Source organism: Astatotilapia calliptera, chromosome 10 (genome assembly GCF_900246225.1).
Source record: "Astatotilapia calliptera chromosome 10, fAstCal1.2, whole genome shotgun sequence".
NCBI lineage: Eukaryota > Metazoa > Chordata > Actinopteri > Cichliformes > Cichlidae > Astatotilapia > Astatotilapia calliptera.
In genome coordinates, this window is record NC_039311.1 from 22137525 (window position 1) to 22161452 (window position 23928).

Below are 23928 nucleotides of genomic sequence, written 5' to 3' on the forward strand. Positions count from 1 at the left end.
TCTTGTGATGCATTTCAAGAAAGTACGGAACTCCAGTAACTTGCTTGACTCATGTTCTCTTACTATTCCTGCTTTTGTAGATGAAAGGGATCATTTTTCGGTTCCTTTTATTCGTTTTCATCATATAAAATACAGATTTAGCTTTATTGAGTAAATTAGTTAAATTGCTGTAGCACAGTATTTTGATTTGTAATTAAGCTTGTATTTTATGAACCAGTTTTTGGATTGACCTTCTTGTGATTTCAGGTTTTAACTTAAGGAGAAAAAAAAGCTATAAGAATAGGCTGAGTTTCAGTAAGGTAAATATAAGACTGTTGAACTTCTTCGCTGCCACTGCTTTCTAGCCTTTTAAAAATCATGGCAAAGGAAATGTTCCACTATGTCAGCGGTGGTGCTCCTTAGCTACAGCTACAGCAACATGTGAAGTAGAGGGGGGAAAACCATACCATCTGCTCAGTACATTTATAATTATTGGCAGATCTGCATTTATTGGCCAAATTCCTTGTTGGAACTGCTGATTTGTTAAAAAAAAATCATCAGTTTCTCTTAACCACCCTCAGCTGTCCTGTGTATGTATCCTGCGTGTGTGAGAATGTAAAAACCTTACATGCTAATAACTTTGATTAATCATCGCGTTTCAGATGGAATTGCTGGACAAATTCCCAGTGGAGGGAGGCCAGAAAGACCCTAAGCGCCGGATCATTCCATTCCTGCCAGGTAAGAGTTGAACACACAGTCCCTCAATGACCAATCACAGAAAAAAAAGAAATGGCACATAACTGGGCATTATTAGGAATAAATGGAGAATACACCATTTTTACAGGCCATCCCAATTAAACTTACCTGATTTAAATTTGTCTAATCTTCCCTTCAAGGCTGTCTTCTGAAGGCCTTGTGATCCACTTCTAGTGCTATTTTTAGAGTCCTTCCTGAAAATCCCATCATGACCACTTATTTTGGGTGCTCTGTGACTTCGTCATGGACCTCAAATGTGTGCAGACAGCAAAAATTTACTTTCATTCAGCAGTTTTCAGTTGAAAGGCCCACGTTTCCCAAACCACAGTGTATCAGGAAACCAGGGTCATGCTCATCATTTTGTTTGACATTCACTGGTTGTGCAGCGTGAATTTGTCCCTTTGTGTAAAGCTGAAGGTGTCGAGCTCTACTTCAATGTCCCGAGGCGTCCTTAGTCCATTAGTTTTCCATTTATGTCCTGACGAGTCTGGTCACGCAAACCTGTGTCAGTTCCTACCGGCCCTACTCAACCAGATTTGCTTCCCTGTCACTTTCTCCATAAAATCAAAATCACATTTAAGGATCGCTGTCTTGACATACTGACAGAGATTCAGCATGCAACACAGAGGTAAAGTGCAAAGGCACAGAATGAGATGTCCATAAAGTGATTGAGGGAAAAATCGGCCAGAATTAAATCAACAAAGTTTAGATTTTTAAGGGCTGATTCACACAGAGCGATTTAACCACAGCTCATGTGCTTATAATACGGAAAGGTTTTTGAACTCCTGTGTCGTGTCCTTGCTGCAGTGTCACGTCCTTGTATTATGTGTGCTCCCTTTGATCCTTCAACCAAACACACTGGGCAGCAATGACTTACTGATGATGACCTTTAAATGAACTGGAGGAAAGCCGAGTTAATCTTTTACACGTGCGCTTAGAAACCAACTAGAACAACCTGAAGCAAAGGTGTTGGGCATAAGCATATTGTTTCTGCCACTAAGCAAGAATATTTTAATGCATGTACTTTTTAAGCATTGGACTAAACCACATTATCTCAGCAAATGGCCTAAAGACACATTATACCATCTATGTGAATCAGTGCTGGAGCCTTTTAGAGAAACAGACTATTTGCCAGTGTTGCATGTATTTTTAACAGAAATCTGAATGTTATACTCCATATTCATTATGATAATCCCAACTCAGCTCCATCATTCTCCTGGCTGAATCATCATTGAGAGAACTGGCTAAAATATCTTCTTTTTAGTTTTCACTATTTTTTTTTCTCAAATACAAATGGCAACAAAGTTTGTTTTGAAAAGGGGGCTTTGGGTGTACTTGACCAACTTTTGAGATCCTGCTGAAAGTAATCCTTTATGAAAGGAAGAAAATCCTTAATGTCAACCCCACCCACATCTCCCCCACCAGGCTTGGGATGTGTGGGGGTTAGGGTTTTTTTTTTTTTTTCTTTAAATGCCCATGCAAGTCTGGAACTCATTGAGAGAATGCTCATACAAAAACACACACGCATTCACCCCATTTGATGAAATCTAAGTAGGAAAGGAAGGAGAGGGAGATTTTTTTTTTTTTTTAAAGATTGCTTTTCATACCATCCTTTTTACATCTAAGCACTGCATACTGATGCATTAAACATCTACATTGAACTCTGAGCGTGTGCTTCCTGTTTTTATTGCCTGAATAAATTTAGTGCCGCTGAGGATGGCACTAAAGTGCTGCTGCTTTGGTGCTGCTAAGGCACCACAAGTAAAGGTCTGATTGGACTCATGGACATTTGCATGGGACGTCCTCTAGGAATGCTGCTGTGAAGCTGTTTGCATGCTATATGAAGGTTTTTATCCTGAGTGGCTGAATACATGGAGATTCAAATGAAGGCCCATTACTAGCATCAGATCGGACCTCTGTCTGAGAGGGATCCCAAGCAAACAGTCTTCTGAACTGCACAGTATTCATTGACAGCCAAGGGGAAATAAACCCTAAAACATTCACTTACAAAGCAAAAGTCTGGAAAAAAGACGGGGGCCAATCTCACAAGGTACGGAAGTGGTTTTCCCTTTCTGGTTTGGTTTGTTCAAGGCCCCAAGTTGTTTTTACTCCTTGGTATCTCTGCATCAGCAAAGTGGTTTGTCAGTAAGAGTACACACTGTAGAACTTGTGCTTTCTTCTCTTTGACAAGCATTGACAGCATTTTTACTCTGAGGTCAGATTTTGGCCTTTGGAAGGAATATGTTAGAAGTCCAATAAATACATAACTTTATGTATTTTTCATTTACGAAGTCAACTCTTTATCTTTAGATAGATGGTGCCATCTTGGTTTTGTAGATTGATTAATAAATGACATAAAGATAAAATGATACATTTGATGTGTTAATCCCACCATTCAGAGTCAGGTTGAAAAATAGTGAAAATAGTGAAAACCTGTGGAGGAATGTGCACCTGTGTAGTAATTACAACATAGGCGCAAATCAGTATTTCTTCTTATACTCCGTACACGCCTAGACGTTGTGTTATTTAAAACCTTAGTGGCCAAGTCATTTTGTACAAGCCCGATTTAATTACAAAACAAAAATAAGTCACAGAAATATCCTCAGTTTTCTTAGCAACTAAAGTGATATAAGCCATGTCCAAGCAAAGTCCAGAAAATTTCCATGTAGTATGAAAACACGTGGATTTAGAACATTTTCTTTCACGCCGTTGGTGTGCATAGGTAGAGAATAGTATTTATTTTTTAAAAATTAAAAATATATGCCTTTTTGCTGCTTACTTAATTTATTTTTTCCTCAAGACCGACCCTATTTTTACTAAGTCCCGACTGAATACCGGTATATGCACGTGTCAAGTAAAATCCGAATACGGTCTCGAGTACACAGTTTTGTCACAAGATCCCAAGTCCTTTTGTGTTTTGTGAAAGTATAAGCAGCTCAAAATCTCCCCAAAAAGGCTAATTGGGTTGGTGAATGTAGTCATTAAGATGTGAGGGATTCTGAGAACAGCTTTCTTTGGGTGAGGTAACAATAACCTCTCTATGTATGGCCATCTTAGCCTGCCTTTTTTCTCCATCTAGTTTGCTCAGTTTTCCCAGGAAACAAAAGCTGTTTGATACTTTTGGTCACTACTGACTCTGAGATTTGCCAAAATGTCCACCGTGCCTCAGCCATGGCTCCAGGGTAGCAGCATTCCACCCTGCCCAAATAAGCCCTTTTCATCGGCTGCATCCATGAGCTGCCGTGCATACAAAGTAGGCAGTGTTGAGTCAGTGCTTCTCTCCTGACCCCAGAGAGCTTTGGAAAACCTTCAAGAACACTTTCTTCTTGAGGAGTGATGAGGGGAGGAGAAGAAGAAAGAGACAGAAATAGAGAAGGAGAAGTGTGTCTGAGGGTTGACTTTCAAATCTCTTTAGTTTTTCAGTGCTGTCCCGACAGCGTCCCCTCGACTGCTCTGGCAAGAGCTTGCCAATGCCATAGAGATTTGGAATGTCTTCTCTAATTCTTCTTCTAGTTAATCTCACTTGTAACAGTCTCCCTTATGTAGTATGATCTTGTTGTCCTTTGCAGTGTGGTAAAATATTAAAGTCTACTGTTAATCAGACCACGCTCGTTGACACTAGATTTCATGTCTTTATTTATTGTTGCAATGCATTTATCTGCAGTATGGGAAACAGTAGTAGCATAATAGTTAACAGCCTTGGTAAACAAACATTATGGATGCATTGCTTATTGTACACATTTTTAAACTCTGCCCAAACACTTGAACCTGTGGGATTCACCGAGAGAGATGAACACACCATTTTTAATGTAGACTAAAACTTACAACTGACCGTTGGCATTACAGCAAAAAAAATTGCCAAAGTTACTATGCTGTGGCTATCTATTAATTATGTACAGCTTCCATACTGTCCTCATGGGCATGAATGTCGTGACAAATTTAGGATTTTTAATGAATTCTCTGAACTGTTCTTTCTTCAGAGTGGAATGATTTTACAACAAAAATTGGGTGGACAAGCTTGTGTTTATTTTGGACTTTCTCTAATCCACACAGGGTCAGAAAGAAACGTATATGCTCAAATATATACATACATTCACTTAAATCTTTTTAAAAAGTGGTACTATTCTACAATGTCTTTTAACTTGACTAGACCAACTAATTGTTAGTGATCTTGACTGACTATAGCTTGTAGCTTGTCTATGCCAACATAAAAAGGATTTCTTTGGCAGCACTCATTGGATTGACCAATGCTCACTACAATGGGGAAAGTCCAAGGAACTCTGTGAAGATCTAAGAAGAAATTGGAAAGTTCTAAACAACTGCGGATTCCAAGATCATCAGTCAAATCATTCAAACAATTATACATAAATACAAGGTATTTGGATATACAGTATTACCACTTTGCCAGGGTTGGGAAGGAGACCCAGGCTGTCTCTGATGAGAGGAAATTGGTTGGGATGTTTCAGAACAACTGAGGAACCACCAAGACTCAAGCCTGTTATGAACAAGAAACTGTTGGACAACCAATTTTCAATGAAATTCAAATTCACTGACAGAGGCGAGGCTGCCGGACACTGGCGCCACCGGGCCCTCTGACCACCACCAGTAGGCAACAGGTGAAGTGTCTTGCCCAAGGACACATCTGGTAATCATACCAAATCACAACAACAGTCGCCTAAAGACGCTTTAAATTGTAAGGTAAAGTTAAAGTAAAGAGCCTACAATCATACAGAGAAAACCCCAACAATCAGACGAACCCCCCTTTACTTATTATTCCCTGATGGTTAAATTAATATCCACACAAATCAATTTTCCTTTTAACTGACATCATCCGCAGGTTGTTTTTTTTGTTTTTTTTTATATTATAGTAAGCTTCACTGTCTTACTTTTGAGCTTCCTTTTATTGTGTTATTTATACAATATCCTGGGGGGGTTTCCCATTTGTTTTGTCTACCACCTGAGTCAGCTTGTAGGTTGTAGTGAGAGCAGGGATAGTTTGGTAGGGTGTGGAGGTTGTTTCTTTGAACGTTGGGTGTTGGTAGTTTTCTGTAAAATGTGCAAGATCTACTTTTTGTTTGGTGTGAAGTCACCACAAATATCTACTCCAGTCAGCAGTATACACTTGTACAACCTTTTATACTTCTGTCTCACCTTGGCCCTTCCTTTCATTATTACTTCTTTTCTTGAATGCTTCAGATTCACAGAACAAAGAGAAAAGTATTAGCATAAACAGTTTTAAGCTGTGTGGGTTAAAGAAGCAGCCACTTTTTTTTGTAACAATAGAGCTTTTATATATGGATGGATGGATGATGTGTCAGCAAGTCTGTTTCAAAAGCAAACACCAGGACTCCTTGATGGCGGTAATATTGTAATCTGTCACCTGCATTTAGGATCTCATTACATACACAACCTTTTGCCCTGCTATACTGTATTTTTTAATTAATATGTCTCAGTGTGTCTATTGTCAAATGAGAACGAAGAAAATATTCACTCTTAAGTTTTTCACATGCCTTTGAATAGAAAAGAGGGCTATTTGTAGCCCTTTCTTGTTATTGTTATGGTGAACTAGCTTGCCCGTGCCTGTGGTAATGCGTGCCTAGCGATAAGAATAAGGGAGCAGTGTTTAAACTGTCAAACGGGCACTCTTTGCCTGTCCTAAATCATTTATTAACTTGGAAAGGCCAGCTATTCACCCACCTCCTTAGCCTCCTCATTGTGCTGTCACTGTTATTGATGATGCGACTGTGTTGTGTCTGCATGCTAATTCACTAACTACATTTTGGGAAAAGCCACGGTTTTCACTGTCCTTCAGTCTACCTGCAAGTTTTTCTTTTAAGTCACTACTTAAAGAAATCAATCAAGGTTTTGTTTGGGTGGGGGTTTTTTTTGTTTTTGTTTGTTTCGTTTTTCAATATAGCTTTTGTGTATTTTATATGAACACTTGCTGTGGAAAAGATTAGAATTATTATTTTTTTCTAAGGTATATGCACATGTTAACTTGACGTATGTAAAGGTAGGTTGCAGTATTTAAGTTCCTAAATCTGATTTTCCTTGTTTGTTCCAGGAAAGATTCTGTTTAGGAGGAGCCACATCAGGGATGTGGCAATGAAAAGGCTAAGACCTATTAATGAATACTGCAGGGTGAGTATTCATTATGCAATTCTCTACTTATGCTAAGCATCAACATATATACGTTATAAAATGCATTTGTCAAGAGAAAAGAAACCACAATCTGTGTACATTACATCACAGCTAGCTGGGTTCCCCCCCCGTTTTTTTTTCCCCATCACATTCAGGCCCATTTTTAGTCGTCCAAACACATGCTTATATTAAGTAAAGTCAAGCTTGTAGTCAAACTACAGCATTTGCATAACAGAAAGATTTATACGTTCACTTTGTTGCAGCTTTATGAATAATGCTGCTGCCCTTGCGATCTAAATTGGCACTGTGCGGTGTGTGGCATGCTAAACATCCCGGAGCAAGTCTTTGTGACCGCAGGCATCCACTCTGCCGATGTGTTCTAAAAGGTCCCCAGGTGCTCTGTTGTAGACTCTGACCTTCCTGCAAAAAGAAACACGCCAAAGGAGAATTTTTCTCAAGGGATAGATGTGTATAAGGGGGGAAAAAAGTTTCTATGTAGCTAAATGAGAAGAGAATGTTGTTACACCACACAAAATGTAGGCCTTATGACCCCCTAGAGCAAGACCAGGGTGCAAGCATGCTGTAATGTATGTATGTGTGTGTGTGTGTGTGTGTGTGTGTGTGTGTGTGTGTGGTGTCTGTTTTGTCATTTTGAAATACCGCAGCTCATTCCATAAGTGAAAAAAAGGATGATGCAAAACTTGTGCCTTGTCCAACCCATTACATTGCTTTTTACCAGAGAGATTATTATTCACTTAACCTCAAGAAAAGGAAAATCATGCAACTCTACATTCTCAAGCTCCACTGCAGATGAGGTTAAACCGTATAACTGCCAACAGCTAGCAAGTAATTGCTTCATTTCAACAGGAACGCAACCACCACAGCCTATATAAAATAATCATGATTGATGCTCATCTTTTTAGCCTCTGAAGTAAAGTCGAATAGCAGTTTAAAGATTTTCATCTTTCTCAGTGAGGTGCTTTTTTATGGATACATATCTACAAGGCAGATATCTTCTGGAGTTGTGGTGGTTGCCACAGGCAAAGCATTTTCCCGTTGCTGAGCTAGCTCCAGTCAGCATATCCACACAACCACGGGCTATGTTTTTGTTAAATTTTACAGGCGTGACTTGGGGCTTTAAAACATGCACAAACATTTCCTTATGTCTCTCTCTACGAAGGAAACTTTGCTTCTGACTTAGCCTGTACTCGCGCTTTTACGATTTTCAGCTGCCTTATATTTTAATTGCTTTACTTCTCTTACTCCATCAAGACCCTTGTGAAACCATTACGGAAAAAAAATTGCTTCCTAAGGTGGAACTGACTGGTCACTTCTTCACCAGTAAAAACGGCAATTCTTCAGGCCTGAGAGTAAAGCTTTTATGTATGATGAACAATGCAGAGGACCGAAGGGGCTCTGTGTCATCAGGGGTTAAAGGAATGTGCAGCTGGTAGGCAACATCTTTAACCACTTATGTGAACAATAAAGGTAGGGGAGGAAAGGGTAGAGTTGCTGGTTCATGTCTGAGGGTGTGGGTGTTTTATGGGAACGGCTGAGACAATTTCAGTGGAATTGCCACAGTCAAATTTGAAGTTGTGCAAATGTATGAAAAGCCATAAAATATACCTGCTTAGCATTATTGGTTTAAGGATGCCTGCCTTTAAAATGTTTCAGTGCATATAAGCTTTGCTAAAGTTATGTTTAAAGACAGAAGGGAAGCAGAGTGAGACTTAATGTGGTCCAGGAGTGACTGTGGCTCAGGAGGTAGAGAAGGGCATCTACTAACTGGAAGGTTGATGGTCCAATCCCCAGCTGCTCCAGTCTGCATGCCCAAAGGGTCCTTGGGTAATTGCTCTTGATGCGTTCATCAGAGTGTGAATGTTAGCAACACTGACTTGCAGTGAAAAGCACTAAATAAGAGTCAGTCCCTTTACCATATTGCTTTTAAATTCAAGCAATATGGTATCTGTGTCCAACACATTTGTTAGTGATTTAAAACATCCATCAGTCCTTTGGCAGTATCATACATGTCAGAGCTAAGCACTGCCAGCGAAGAAGTTATCGCAGTAGCGGTAAAAACAAGTCAAAACTTTACTGGAGGATCAAAAATGGCATTTCATCCACCCCCACATGTAGTCAGATTGACAAGGTACAACTTTGTTGTTCTTACAGAAGAGCTGAGTCATCTCTTCTGTTGTACAGCTGAGGCTTTGTACTGACTCATTTCAAATTTCCCTGGTTATGAAACCTTGTTTTTCATATTGGGAAGCAAAGTTGGATGAAAGGTTGGATTAAAAAAATAGAAAAAAAGAGATCACTGGGAAGGTCAAATAGCTGATAAAAAACAATCACATAAAACGTCTCTTTAGAGATTTATTTAGACCTCGCTTATACTGTGGAACAGTACAAAAATCACTTATGCAGATAACATGAGCATCAAGATTTTTTTTTAACATATGGCTAAGATGCCCTTTATTCTAATTAAACATTCACTATATGTATGTACATGTGAGAGCATACTATACACTGACCCACACTGCCACAGTGTATTGTACCTTCTGAGAGGTTGGTCTTGCATTTCCATTATATATTTTTCCTTGGAGAATACACACAAACACGCACAGACAGACACACACACGCGTGCAATTACGTTAATGCTGCCTTCTATAAAGAACACCCATAAAGTCCATTTGCCGTAATGTACCCTGAGCCTCCCTCTTGTCTCCTCCCTGGGGAGAATTGTAATGAGCGGTCAAGCCACATGCTCACACGTGGATGGAAATAAATCTAAGGATTGCATCCTCTGCAGCAGGCAGAGATTTTGCACTCTGACCTCAGTTACGGCTCAACATCCTGGGCTGCATGACTAAACGTTGTGTGGGTCCTCTGAAAGTCTTAACAACACAAGATTTTTTTTGAAGCCTAATAGTTTCGAAGCCTAATATTTACCATGAATCAGCAAACAGGAATGAGGACACAAATCTCATCTTTTCTTTAACACAAACATATGACAAGGAAAACATAGTGCATGGGACAAGGACACTCTGGTTACGTCTTTGGCTTCCATTCCACATCCGTCAGTCCTGACGTTACATCAGCACGTGTCAGAGAGTCCAGGAGCTAGGCTGTGCTTCCTGGAAGGACAAAGCTGAAACACTTAGGAGTATTAAAATTAGAGGTAGAGACCAGAAGAGGAATCTTGATGGGTAGCACTGAGCTGATCTTGCCAGCAAATGGAGGAGTTGCATATTTTTTTCATAGCTAAGAGGGATAGTCTCCACAAGGTCATTGATGGGAGTTGTTTTTTTTCTTCTGGTTTGCCACATCAAGCTGGTGAGGTGATTATTCGTTCTCCTGCTCCCCCTTTAGAGGGTTGATTGAGAGCAAGTGGAAAACAGCCAGATAAAAAAATTAATAGCTGCGCATGAGTAATGACTAATAAAGAAAACTGAATGTGGATGTTTGTCTTTTATCTGTTGTCAGGACTCATCTCTCTGCTGCCGGTGATCCTAAAAAGAGGAATAAAGATTTTACCAAAAAATAAAGAATGGAAGATTGTGATTTTGGGATTTTTTTAATACAGCTTTTGTTCTTTCTATTGGAAACCAAGCGTTGCATGGTAAAATAAGTATGAGAACAGACATAAAAACTTGAGGCCAGGTCAAATGAACACCGTTTTTATCCTCTGGTTGACCTCCCTGTGCACTGAAGTGATTATGCGTGTCAGTTTGTGTGTTTAAGTTTCCTGAAATCTTTGTGCACGCAGGCCCTCATTCAGCTGCCAGTCTACATCTCCCAGTGCGAGGAGGTCAGAGTGTTTTTTGAGACCAGACCTGAAGACCTCAACCCACCCAAGGAGTGAGAAGCACACATGTACCCAAACACACCCTCACATATCTCCTTAACTATTAAAAACCCTTCCTCTTGTATACAATGGTAAATCATTGTTCCACTGGCTCATGGTATGCCATGTCCTGCGAGATCTGCTGGTAATGAACATTCATTATACTCTCTAATGAATATGATTTCATACTCCCGCTCAGCCTTCTGTTGGGGTTTTCTAGCAGAAACACACTTAATAGGTCCTGTTTTTAAAGCTGAGCTTGCATTTTTGCTGGAGCGGAGTGCGGACACCAGCCTCTACACAGCTGAGTCCACATAGTTTCTTGATAATCTCACTCTCAACACATTAGCGCAATATCCAGCACTAAAAGTAACGCAACTGTGTCGTTATTAAGCTTACATTTAGGACTGTAGGGGTTATGGATGGCTGCCTTCAGCCAAACCGTAGACCCTAGAGATGTTTTATTTAATTAATAAATTTTGCTAACAGCTGCAGAAAGGCAGCGTAGTCATGTCCTCTCCGTCGAAACATCTTGACGTGTGTTGTCAGCTGTTAGGAAATCCACTAGATAAGGCCTGTGACTATATTTATGTATAAACCTATCACATCCTGATGTTTTATAAATGCCATAATGCCATTCAGGAGTGGCATGCACTGAGTGAGCAGCTGGGGGTTCACGCCCAAGGACAATTAACAGGACAAGAAGCTGTTATGAAGATTGAATGTGAAATGAGCTCCTGCAACAGCCTGCCATGTTGTCATATATAATGCGGACAGATTTAATCTTCCTTTGAAGTCTGCTGTGTGCTGCCGTCAAGTACTTTACTGGGGCCAGGCTTTAGGAAGACTGCTTGATTATATTTACTTCACTCTTTTGACAAGATGAGCCACTTTCAGTATAAAATGTGATGAACGTTAGCTAAATAACTGGAATTTAAAACAGCCCTAACTTGTGTGTACGTACTCTTACTTTAAATAGTGAATTCAAGTAAATTTGTGGGGGGAAAAGATCTCTCCCAAAACTGGAATTATCACAAGGATTTGGGTGTTATTTTCCACATGCAGCCCCTCTGTATGAAGAGTTTGCATTTGTGTTCTCTGATATTGGAAAACTTTTCACTCTATTGGTGGTATCAGGATAGCAGATCATGGCAACTGTAAGCTGATACCAAACAAAAAGTGTGTCTAAAAGTTTCCGAAGCCTGTCGGTGGAATATGAATCTATATTTATAAGTTATGACACCCAGTCCGCACTCTTGTTTGTTCTCACACATCTCCACATCTTTTTTTCCCCCTTTCTTACCTCGGGGAAGGTTGCCAAGGACCCATACTTCCCTACTCCTCATACAAAGCCCCAAGCATGTATCAGTAGAGACGGGGGAGAGAGAGGGAGATGTGATTCCTTGAGGCAGATGAATATAGGAAGGACCTTGGTTTGTCTTTATTGAAATTGGATTACTGCTTTCTGCTAGTGCAGCCTGTTGCTTGGCTGACTGACAACAAGGCTGCTGTACAGCAACTGTAGGAGAAGATTTATCATGGCCTATAAATCTACTGCAACGAGTAAGACATGTTATACTTTCTTCTTAAGAGCAGCAGAGAGGAGAGGAAAGGAGAGGAGAGGACAGGAGAACTCAATTGTAAAGAGGAAGTAGATGGTCAGTGAGTAAAAAGGAAGAAAGAAGTACAGAAGAGGAAGTGTTGCAAGAAGAAGGCAAGGAAAAGGAAAGAAAATGCAAGGAAGATCGTTATAGAAAAAAAGGACGTCATATAACCTAATCCAGAGAGAAGATTAGGCACAGGGAGGGATGGAGCGATTTTCTGTGAGCAGTTGTTTACTGTAAAGTTTAGTTTGAGGTTTCAAAACTTCTTCACCTTTATTCTCTGTATGAAAACAAAGTATACACATGCAGTGCACGCGCAGATTCATGTGTTGTAGTCCATTTAGTCGGTCGCCCTGAGTATTTCTTATTATAATACCCTAATTGGCAAGCTTGGAGGTAAACATTCACAGAGATGAGGTCTCTGCAATTAACAGTTCTATCAATCCAATAATCCTTTATGTGGCTGAGAGCATTGATGTTGATGCAGAGAAATGGACACAGAGTGGCTGCCAAGGAAAACAATCAAGGGAGATAAAGCAGTAGGTTGAGCAGACGTGGAAGATGTGAGATGGAAAAAAGGAAGGCACTGGTAGGCTATAAAGTAAGGGTGCGACGTTTAGATAACGAGGGACAAACAGAGCAAATGCTGAGCATTAGCCACCAGTGACTTTTTGAGGCATCTGGCCATTGAATCAGTTCCTGACTCTTGCTGTGGAGTGATGGTCTATTTATCTGGATAATGTCTAAACCAGACACAGCAGATGCTGTATTGAATTTAACATCAGCCCGGATTTTCGGGATCAGCTATCTCAAAGCTTTTTATTCACATTAGCCTGCGTTGCAGACATGGATCTGTTTTCTCCTGCGTGACAGTTTGTAGATCTGATGGGTAAAGAGCCTTTCTTTTTCTCTTGTATTTAATTCCTCCAGCAGTACACGTGTTAAATGATAGTGAGATTAAGTAGAAATGAATAATTGGGGATGCTGTTCTATTGCTGTTGATGTTTGTTTTTAAGTTATTTAAGTGGGACCTTCATGAGTTTGTGAATTATGTTAAATATTATTAGTATGCTGGTTCCATTCCATTTTGGTATGTATGGTGTGGTCATGTAATGTTTTCTTTTCTTTAACAGGGAACCCATTGGGAAGAAGAAATCAGGTGAGATAGCTTTGATTGTGTATTTGAAATGAAAGGTAGGTTAGTTAATCATGAGAATCTTGGCTTTTCTCTGATAAACTATGTATTGAAAGGAATAAAAGCAAGTCTTCAGTAATTACCTCTGTGTCATATGATAGGACGTTATCTCCATCTAGTGGTCACAGGTTGAACAAACCAAAACAATGACTTTATTAGAAGACATTCCTTCTATACTGATGTTACAGTACTGTTGAACCAAGAAACAAACATTGTCCTTCTCTGTTCCTCTTTATATATACTCTGTATCCCCTCAGTTCATCTTTTATTCTTAATTTTGCATCCATGTTATCTTTTTCAGTTTTCTTCTCCATTCATTTTCCTTTCCCTCAGGGTTTGTGGAGAGAGCAACTACTTTCCTAAAGCGAGGTAGTAAACACACTGTCATGCTTGGTCGTGCTGTGTGTGTAACCCCAGTGGGTCGTTAGTGGCCCGTCCCCCCTCTCCTTCCCTGGCCTGGGCAGGTGGGATGTGGCTCTGTTGAGGCTTGGGGCTTGCATTGGTTCTGTTAATGATAAATTGTTGGTGATTGACTTTTGGAACTGGTGTGGGTCATATCTCAGCTCTATTTATATATGTTGTGTTGGTACAGGGTAGTAAAGTTATGCTCTACTATGAATGCATGACCCTGTATAGTAAGCTTGGTTATGCTAACAGCAATACATTGAATCAGGGAGTTAGAAATAGAAAAATTATATTTTAATCACTAGATTTAAAGATGCACTGAAATGTAAAGGATCGAAGAAGTTGATATTATAAAGGAATCCTTTAAAATTTATACCAGTATGTTTCAGGATGCCATTGTCATTAATTAAGAAATTACAATTAATAAATTTGTCATTTACATTTTTAAATATGGCTCTGTTTCAAATATATCAAATATTATGTTTAAGGTGAGCTAATTACGCTAACCGACTTAAATTGGTTTAGCTAGTGGCGCCATAGTGTAGTGATTTACAAATTTGCCAGAGATCTTTGGTTTGATCCTGGGAGGAAAAAAAAAGGTTTGAGGTTTTGTTTGGAAAGGCATCTGGAGTAAAAAATGTGGAACTCAAACACACAATGACTAAGGGAATAGTTGAAAATAGCTTGTGTTAAAAATGACTAGTGTTCCTCCAGTTCTGCTTTAGAGAAATTTGCATTACTAATATTCAAATCTTTAACTAGCATAATGGAGAAATTGCAGATTAAGCAGTACTAAATTTGGCTTTAATCAGATTATTTTCTTAGCTAGCTGCTGCTCACTGAAGGAGGCTAATGTTAACGTATTTTTAAGCTGCCCGATCAAGAAAATCTATTTTGTAATTACTGTACATACTTAATGTTATTATTATTTTGTTATTTTAAATCTGAACTTTTTGTGTGCCATAAACGCATTACTTTAGAATGTGTTTGATAGCACCTTCAGTGATTAGCATGCTGCAATTTATGCTAATGTCCCTTCATCGTGCATTTTATCAGTCAGCCAAGTTTTAGTGTGTGCATTTTTACACAACAAACGTCAATAGAAAAAGCAGAGTTGTTAGAGTTTTTATTTATACATTTTTTTAACAGTGATTATATTGTGAGCCCTCGTTTGTTACTTTATTTTTTTAGTGATGTAGCGCTAACATTGGTGGTGGGTCTTAATGATGCTGGTTTGTTTCTATAGACATGTCACAGTCATGGTGAGAAATAAATTAACCATCTACGCTTTTCAATCCATCCCCTTCACTCCCATTCTCCAAATCTTCCTTTATTTCTCTCTCAGCTCGTTGTTTCTCCTCACGCTCCTTTCCAATCACGTACACTGCCTCCTCCGTCTGGACTCTGAGGGAATCTCAGTAATGTACATAAGCCCCCTCTAACAAAAAAACTTTTTACTTAATAGCTTTTGCACAAATTGCGACCTTGGAATTATTCTTGGCATTTCATCAAAAGGCAGTTTTTTTTCCTCCCACTTAGCCTAAAATTGAATTCTGGCTGTTTTGTAAAGGCCTGCTTAAATTGGGTTTTAGTGAAGTTATTCAAAGCCCATATAAAGTCTGACATTTTAAAAGGTCATATTACATTTGGTCAATGAAATGCAAAACCTTTAAAGGTCAATACCTTAAACCCACACTGATGCAATCTTATAATTCCAAGTTCATGGACAGTCCTTTGATATTATGCACATATGAACAGAGCTCTTCAGCGAAGAACAAAAGATATTGAGTGGAGGCTTTTCTCGCATTATTGAGATTTCATTCGTGACTCCCCTAAGAAAGATCAAAGAAGATGTGCTAAACTTCTGTTATGATTTTTTTTTTTATTCTTCCCTTAATAGGAGACTCCTCCTCAGCAGACCCTCTTGTACTCGACCAGTATGTGGCAGTAACAGACTATGAGAAGCAGGAGAGCTCTGAGATAAGCCTGCATGTGGGGCAGGTGGTGGAGGTCATTGAGAAAAATGAGTCTGGCAAGTTTCATACAGAATTAGAACATATATTCTGTACATTTCTCTGATGTTTTCATTGTGGCAGATTGCTGCTTTCACTGTTCAGCTAACCTGTTACGTTAAGTGTTGATGTGGAACTATGCAATTACTTGAAACATTATGGGGGTTTGTGGGATTGTTGCTACTGCTGGACTTGGTCTGTTGCCAGCTATTAAGGTTGAGTTAAATAGGTTTGCTAAAAATACTCAAGAGAAATAGCAGTTGATATATTAATAAAAATATATATTTTAAAAACCTCAGAGTATGCCAGTAATGTCATCTTGTTTTGTAAATCATAGCTATTTATTAACTTTTTAAATTAATTAATCAAATTACTAAAACAAATAGTCATTCAAATATCGGAATATCCGCAATGGTAACATGTACACCCAAGAACAGCGGTCCCCAACCTTTTTTGCGCCACGGACCGGTTTATGTCCGACAATATTTTTACGGACTGGCTTTTAAGATATCACGGATAAATACAACAAAATAAAACCAGTACTGGTACCAAAAAAAGATTTATTCATAACATACAGGAAAAGAACCAGGGAAGCCAAGTTAAGGATAAAAACATTTAAAAAATAACGATAAAAACCCCGAAAACCATAAATTTCACACCCGAGCCTCAACTCTCTCGTACCAAACAACGCCTGGGGGTTGGGGACCGCTGCCCAAGAAGATTAATAGTAATGCATAATAAAAGAATAATTGTAATACATCACATAAACTATAGGTTACGCATGCTTAAAAAAAAAAAGCAACATATGGTGGTGCTTTGCAACAATCCCAGCAACAAGTCAAATATCAGTCGTGCGTTTTACTGACGCATATAATCCCTTAACTGAATAAGCATTGCATGAGGTGCAGTATCTTGTATATCAGTTTTGTTTTGTTTTTCCTGCCTGTTTAGGGTGGTGGTTTGTGAGTTCAGAAGATGCTCAGGGCTGGGTCCCTGCCACCTGCCTTGAGGCCCAGGATGACCCTGATGACTTCAGTCTTCCAGGAGAAGAAGGTACATCAAGCTTTACATTTGGGTGCTACTGTTTAGATTCAATGTTACCACAAGGAAAGGTTTAGGGTGCAGTGCAGAAGTGCAGAATACACCACGTCAGAGGCACATCTTTTGTTACACACCGTTTAACTCCTGTAACTCACTCAGTACTCTGTTGATGGTTAATAAGCAAACCTATTTTGTCAGACTGACTTTTGAGTTGAAGACTGTTGCTGCTAAGACTCTGTGTGTGTTTTGCATTCTAGAGAATTGGCAAAAGAAAATCCAAAAGGATCAGTAGAAAAACATTACAATTTCATTGCCAAAGCCCTGGTAAGGATATGCTAAAGAAAGGAATATTGTACAGTAAATGACAGGATCTCAAAATAGGGTGCTCTGCCAATATGCAAATTATAGATCTTAAAAGCCTGAGATGTATGAGGTGGCTGGCTGCCCTATCAAAGTCTGGAGAGTTTGTTTGATTCAAACATTCACAGATTTTATTCCGTAAGAGAACAATACAAAATCAACAAACAGCATTATGCTAATCAGCATTCAATTTAAAATGCCACATTAATAAGAAAAATTTTAAAACACCCCAGAGATCCCTATTAACCATTAGATGAAGGAACTATTTGTCAGTTCAAGTAAATAAAAATACCAATTATTTCCCCATAGATCCATCAATACCGAAAGTGTTTTAGGATGAAAATATCCTCCAGATTGCATTTGTAATGTTCACTTCCTATTTTGCCCCAATTACTGTGCTGGGATGTCAGTGCCACGGAGATTCTGGTCACTGCCAAGGCATATGGGTCGTCGCAGAACTTTAGGGGATCTATTCAGCACAGGCTTTGGGCAAGGTGGAGCGCACGCCTTTCTTTTCCCCCTATAATGAATGTGTGTGTGTGTGTGTGTGTGTGTGTGTGTGTGTGTGTGTGTGTGTGTGTGTGTGTGTGTGTGTGTGTGTGTGTACACACACGCATATAAAACTGTGTGCATGTTTGTCCATGTGTGCGCATGAAGAAATGTTGCATGAGTGACCTCAGCATGTAAATAAATCCTCGCATGCAAAGTGAACTGCATATTTGTGTATAAATGTATTTGTTATAAATAATATATATGATAAAAATATATATTTATTTATATATCAAATAAATGACTAGAACAATTTAACCAGCATTAATAAACGCGTGATTGTTCACTGTGTGTAGTATGTAATAGTAGTAGAAATGGTGTTGACAATAGACAAGGCTGTGTTTGATGTTGTAACAAGTTTGTCCTGTGTGTGCGTTTTTGTGTCTTACATTTTCACTCCACAAGATGTTGCTCAAGCCTTGCCTCACTAGATAAGTTATAACAGGTAAAACTAATGTGTGCCTATAGCAACCACAGTATCTCATCTGAAATCTCAATATTAAATTGCTGAGCAGTTTCTGTTAATCAGAAAGAAGTTCCTGTCGTTTTTGCCCTAACAAGAATCTTTGCCAACTTTGTGGGGAAAAAAAGGATGATAGTCTGTGTCTGGTGTTTTTGAAGTTTTGGTCAGAAGCAAAATTCCTCATTTCCTTCTGTGTTCAGTCTTAAAAAGAGAAGGTTTAATTTAAAGTCTGTTGAGGAAAAAGTTGGTCTCAAAAGGCAGCTCAACATCCAACCACCCAGTGCTTGCTTCTGCGTAAATATGTGAAGTTAGAGCTTGTTGTGCCAGTCGTTAGCAGTGGCACAACAAGCTCCACTTTCAGCTTTGTTGGCAGTGTGTCACTGGCAACACACTTTTACTTGGAGATCACACCCATTAACCTATGTCAACTGCCAGTACTGCCATTAGAGGCGAGTGGGAATAACAAAGATGGCATTCACTCCTATTAAATCCTTTTGAACGCTTTATTTTATTTTAGACTGGTTGCATTATTACTTGAATTAATTTTTTTAAAATGCTGTAACTTTTACTGTCATCTTTGATTCAGTTTCACATTGAGAAAAGTTTAAAAAAAAACAAAAAAAAAACAGATCCAGGTAATGGAAATCCCAGACAGTCGACTCTTTTCCAGTCACTTGGTTAAGTGACAAAATGTTTCATCCACTGAAAACGCTGCATCCAGATGACCAGAATCAGCTCTCTGGGGATAAATACTTTAGGCCATAGTAGTTTAAGTGTGTCATTATGTGCTATACGTACCCAGCCTACATTATGCGTTTATTTGTGGCACCCTAACTGTGAACTGATAACGTGTTCTGATACACGTAACAATATTTCCTTTTTCCACGTTCAGAAGAGAAGTATTCAGTGATTTACCCGTACTCGGCCAGAGACCAGGATGAGATCGACCTGGAGAAAGGCATGATTGTTGAGGTTATTCAGAAGAACTTGGAAGGCTGGTGGAAGATCAGGTAGCAACAGCCACATTTTTGTAATACAGTGCAATATGTTCAAATACTTCTTAGTACATTGTTGATAATGGTGGTAATAGGAATGAAAATGCTAATGCATGTTACTGTACAGACTGCAGGAAGGTCCAATTTTTTTGTTTTCGTCCAGCTTTATGTTCATTATATATCAGCCACTAACTGTCCATCTCTCCTCCATTTAGGTACCAAGGCCGTGAGGGCTGGGCCCCAGCGTCCTACCTGAAGAAGGCTGACATGCAGAAGCAGTCAGCAGGCGCTCCTCCTCATGCCAGTACAAATGACCTAGATGGGCTTTCTAAACAAATCCAGCAAAACAACGCCGCTAGAGAAAACCGAGAGAATAGCCAGAAGGAAAACAGGCTCTCAGTTTTCTCTGAGAACAACAAAATCAGTAAGTGAATTTAACAAAACAGTGCCTCTGAGATTTAGTTTTAAAATATTAAAGCAACCAAAGCATGCAAAAGCTTTGCAAAGATAAGCTTGCACACAAGTGACTAAAACCTTTTTTCTGGCAAAGCAACAATGTGCCAAATAATACAGTTTTAGCTAATGACAGTCAAAATATTTATTGTGCCAGTGGAGAAAACCTGAATGGAGACGTGTAACAATTTCCCAGAACACATATTGCTAGTTTTCAGTTGGGCTGCGAGCTACTAGTGTGATTTTGTTTTGTTTTTTGCAGAAGTGGGATCAAGACACAGACCTCCTCCACGCAGAGATCTCACCATTGTAAGAATATACCCAGTGGTGATTCTGTATATCTGAAGATAGCTTTCAGTGGCTTAATAAATAAATAAGGTTTTCACCAGTGCAACCTTTATGTGTGCCCTCTCACATCCCACAGCCACGTGGTACAAACTTACCCAAGCCACCCGTCGCTCCCCAAGTTGAGGAAGAGTTCTACACCATAGCAGACTTTCAGACCACCATCCCTGATGGAATCAGCTTCCAAGCTGGAGTCAAAGTTGAGGTGGGTTAGACACGGCCTAAAGTTTTGCTCCTCTGAATTAAGGAAAATGGTTTTTCACTAACATTTGGTTTAAACTACATTGATACATTCTAGGTGATTGAAAAGAATGCAAGTGGTTGGTGGTACATCCAGATCGATGACAAAGAAGGCTGGGCACCTGCCACTTTTATTGACAAGTACAAGAAGACCAGCAATGCCTTGCGACCCAATTTCCTCGCCCCGTTGCCCAATGAGATGGAGAAGCTGAGGCTGGAGGATGGTGGTTGTTCGAATGTTTCAGGTACAGATGACAACTGGTCCAAGCCTTTACCAGATGAGCCAAATGCAGCCTCTGAGTCCTCTACGCGCCCTAAGCTCAGAGATTGGAAGTCCAATGCCAGCAAGGGGCCCTCTTTCTCTGGGCCTTTGCCCCCAGCCCCAACTGCACCTCCCGCTGAGGAGAAACCTGCTCTGCCGCCTCGAAGAGAGTCTATTAATAAGAGCTTTGAATTGGAGGTAGCAGAGAAATCGAGGTCAGATAACTCCAAACCTTTGCCTCCAAAACCCCCAGCTCCTGGGGTCATCGTGCCACTGGTTACACCTAAACCTCCCCCCTTCAAATCAGACAAACCCCCAGAGACCAAGAAAGATGAAAAGAGCAAAGCTCTTCACCTTCGAAATGAGATGGGTCTTGAATGTGGCCACAAGATCTCTGCCAAAGAGGTGAAGAAGTTTAATCTGAAACCTGTGCCTAAACAGCCACCAAAACCCAAGCCAGAATCACAGGAGGAGAAAACCGAGGCACCGGGCCCAGCTGTGTTTATGAAGGCAAAGCCAGTGGTCCGACCTAAACCCGTTACAGCTGCCAAGCCAGATCCCCCAGGGGAGAACAAAGTAGACATCACCAACTTGAGAAGCAAGTTGAGACCATCTAAGCCGGCAGATGCTAGCTCAACAGAGGTGAACCATCAGAATGACGCCTCGCCAGCAGTAAATAGTTCCCACACAAGTTCACCCCCTAGCTCTCCTCCAGTGAGCATCCCACCTCTGAATAACGGTAAGTATTCTAATGAGCCAAAACTTCCACCAAAACACATCAGTGGTCATGGCCAGGAGAGCTCATCGCCTCTTGCAAAACCAGCAGTGCCTCCCCACAAGGAACCCCCTCAGAGACCGCCGGCCACGGTTCCAAAAAGACCACCCCCTCCAAAGAAAACTGATCCATCAAGTCCAACTGAACTTAAATCTCCACCAACTCTTAAAGAAACCCAGGACGTTCCCAAGGCTGGACCACCACAGCTCAGCAGACCACCTCCCCCAAAACCCAAAGGGTTTCAGGCACCAGCAAGCAAAGAGAAGGAAGAGCCCAAGGTGAATAAAGTCCCAATTCCTCCAAAGCCCCAGCTGAAGCCTGGGCCACCCAAGGATAGGCTTCCACCTTTACTCAAGGAGCCCAGCAAGGATGAGCTGTATCTTGCTGTGGCAGACTTTGAAGGGGATGAGCAAACATCCAGCTTCAAGGTGGGCACAGTGTTTGAGGTTCTGGAAAAAAACAGCAGTGGCTGGTGGTTCTGTAAAAACGTAGGAGAAGAAGTCGAGAGCTGGATCCCCTCGAATTACCTGAGCAAGAAACCTTAGGAAGTAAATGTGCTTGCACACATCGCCATATGAACATATAAGTAACTTAATGATCTAAATGAACAAGATCTCACTAATTTCTTGCTACTTAGCCTGTTTTTTTTTGGTTTTTTTAATTTATAGGTACATTTTTTTTATTGACACATTTTGTTTTGTTTCATTTTTATACAAATATTTTACCTACCAACTGAACCAGCAATAACACATGACCTTGTTGGGTTTTGTAATGTTTACTTTTTTTGTTTTATGTCAACTATATATGAAATCTTAGGTTAAAAAAAAAAAAAAGTATCTTGCCTTTGCTGCCGTATGTTAGTCACCGTGTCAGTCTCGCCATTTCTCGGGCTAGAAACTAGAAGAGCAGTAAATGTATCTACACCCTTGCCTTTTAATATATGGTGCCTCAATATTATATGCGAAGTGCTTCAGCGCTTATTAAATGGTATGCAATGGTAGACATAGTCCTTGTTGGAGTCTTGGAGTCATTTTACTATAAAATCAAGAATCGCATTATACATTGCAAGAGTACAGAGTAGACGTTTAAATTAACTCACTGGGGGAGTTCATTGACTACATCTGAACTTTCAAGCGCTAATAGTTGGTTATCTCTTTGCCCAGTGCTGTTTGTTACCTTGGAGACGTGCATATTAGCGTTTCCGTGTTGTATTGCTTTTATTCTGACTGCATAATTAATGTTGCAACGAATTGTAACAGATGTGCACTTTCAGTCATTTCAGCTGAAGTTTAAGGTTTGCACACACTGAAAGAAAGGGGAGAATGCCACGGTGCATTTAGTTTTATAAGCCATTTTCAGACTGCTTTCTTTATTTGTGTTATCCTCACTGTAGCAAAGAGGCTATATTATCCAAACTGAGAAGGCAAGAAGGGTCTATATATCAAAGTATTTTAACATAACTGTTCTCAGAGCCATCAGTGGGATTTGCAAAATGTGAACGGCAGAGCACATCTGCCTATCTGACATAGCAATTGAATACCTACAGTCATTTGTGCAATGATTTACAGTATTGTAAATGTACAATCTGTTCGTAACCGAAGTGTGGTGCTCCGATAACAAAGTATGACCGTTGTATAAGAATAATGTTTTACATTGACGCTTGACTGGTCTCAAGTATGGTCGGTGAAACAAATTATTTTTTATTGTACAGAAATGAGTCATATCTTAACTATTGTCACTTTTTTTTGATGTTCCATCTATTTTATCCCCCTCTGTGCTGATCAAAGGGTTAGAAGAAGAAAGTTTCAAGAAGGTATTTGGTTGTTGATTTGGTTGATGATAGGATTTAAGTAATTAAGGAAAGGTTTGGGGAAACAACTGGCTGGTAATCTAACAATTGGTCCATATCTCAAGTGTTTACAAAGTACCAATTGTCTGACACTAAAAAAATAAATCTGTTCATAGTTATGAAGATAATTAGACAAGGCTGCGAGCTTTATAACACTAATTCTGTTCTGCTTGTAGTTGCTATAATGTTATACCATCTTCCAATCATACCAAAGTATGTTACCAACTTTAAAAAAAAAAAAATCCTAAAGTGAAATCCTAAAGGGAAAGGACAGAAGTACAATGCAAGGCAAGTGTATAGGGGTTATTTCAGTATTGTAAACTGTTTACCTTTTTGCTATGTGTTTTCATTACAGTGTATCTGCTTTTGCTTTAAGTCAATAAAAGTTTTGTGATTTTTCACTTCAGATGCCCCACTGCTTCCACTCAGTGTTTAGCGTTTGATTTATTTGGGTTGTAGTTCCTTCAGAACTGCTTAAATTCTTCATTGCACAAATTCTCAGAGATTTTGATCTGTGTCGACATGGTAACATCAGTCATACTTCAGATTTGTCAGCTTCACATCTGTGATGTGAATCTCCCATCGCAAAATGCCATCTACTGATTTGAGATCTGGTGATTGTCGAGGGATTTTCCTGTTCAAGAAACCCTCACCACTGTC

At 39.7% G+C, this 23928-nt stretch overlaps 1 protein-coding gene across 4 annotated transcripts in view; it reads left to right on the plus strand.

Moving 5' to 3' along the window:
* The window catches only part of sh3pxd2b (SH3 and PX domains 2B), a 33461-nt gene extending 9787 nt beyond the window's left edge, over positions 1-23674 (plus strand). The window contains exons 3-15 of one of the 4 annotated variants that reach the window (XM_026183153.1): positions 642-717; positions 6800-6876; positions 10643-10734; positions 13458-13483; positions 13853-13888; positions 15825-15956; positions 16888-16989; positions 17748-17831; positions 19242-19359; positions 19560-19768; positions 20060-20106; positions 20222-20347; positions 20441-23674. In XM_026183153.1, coding sequence (XP_026038938.1) covers positions 642-717; positions 6800-6876; positions 10643-10734; positions 13458-13483; positions 13853-13888; positions 15825-15956; positions 16888-16989; positions 17748-17831; positions 19242-19359; positions 19560-19768; positions 20060-20106; positions 20222-20347; positions 20441-21964 — 2649 coding nt within the window. In that variant the 3' untranslated portion in view covers positions 21965-23674. The remainder of the gene's footprint in view (positions 1-641; positions 718-6799; positions 6877-10642; positions 10735-13457; positions 13484-13852; positions 13889-15824; positions 15957-16887; positions 16990-17747; positions 17832-19241; positions 19360-19559; positions 19769-20059; positions 20107-20221; positions 20348-20440) is intronic. The other 3 variants (XM_026183154.1, XM_026183155.1, XM_026183156.1) reach the window with 3 other exon arrangements.
* Positions 23675-23928: the final 254 nt, after the last annotated feature.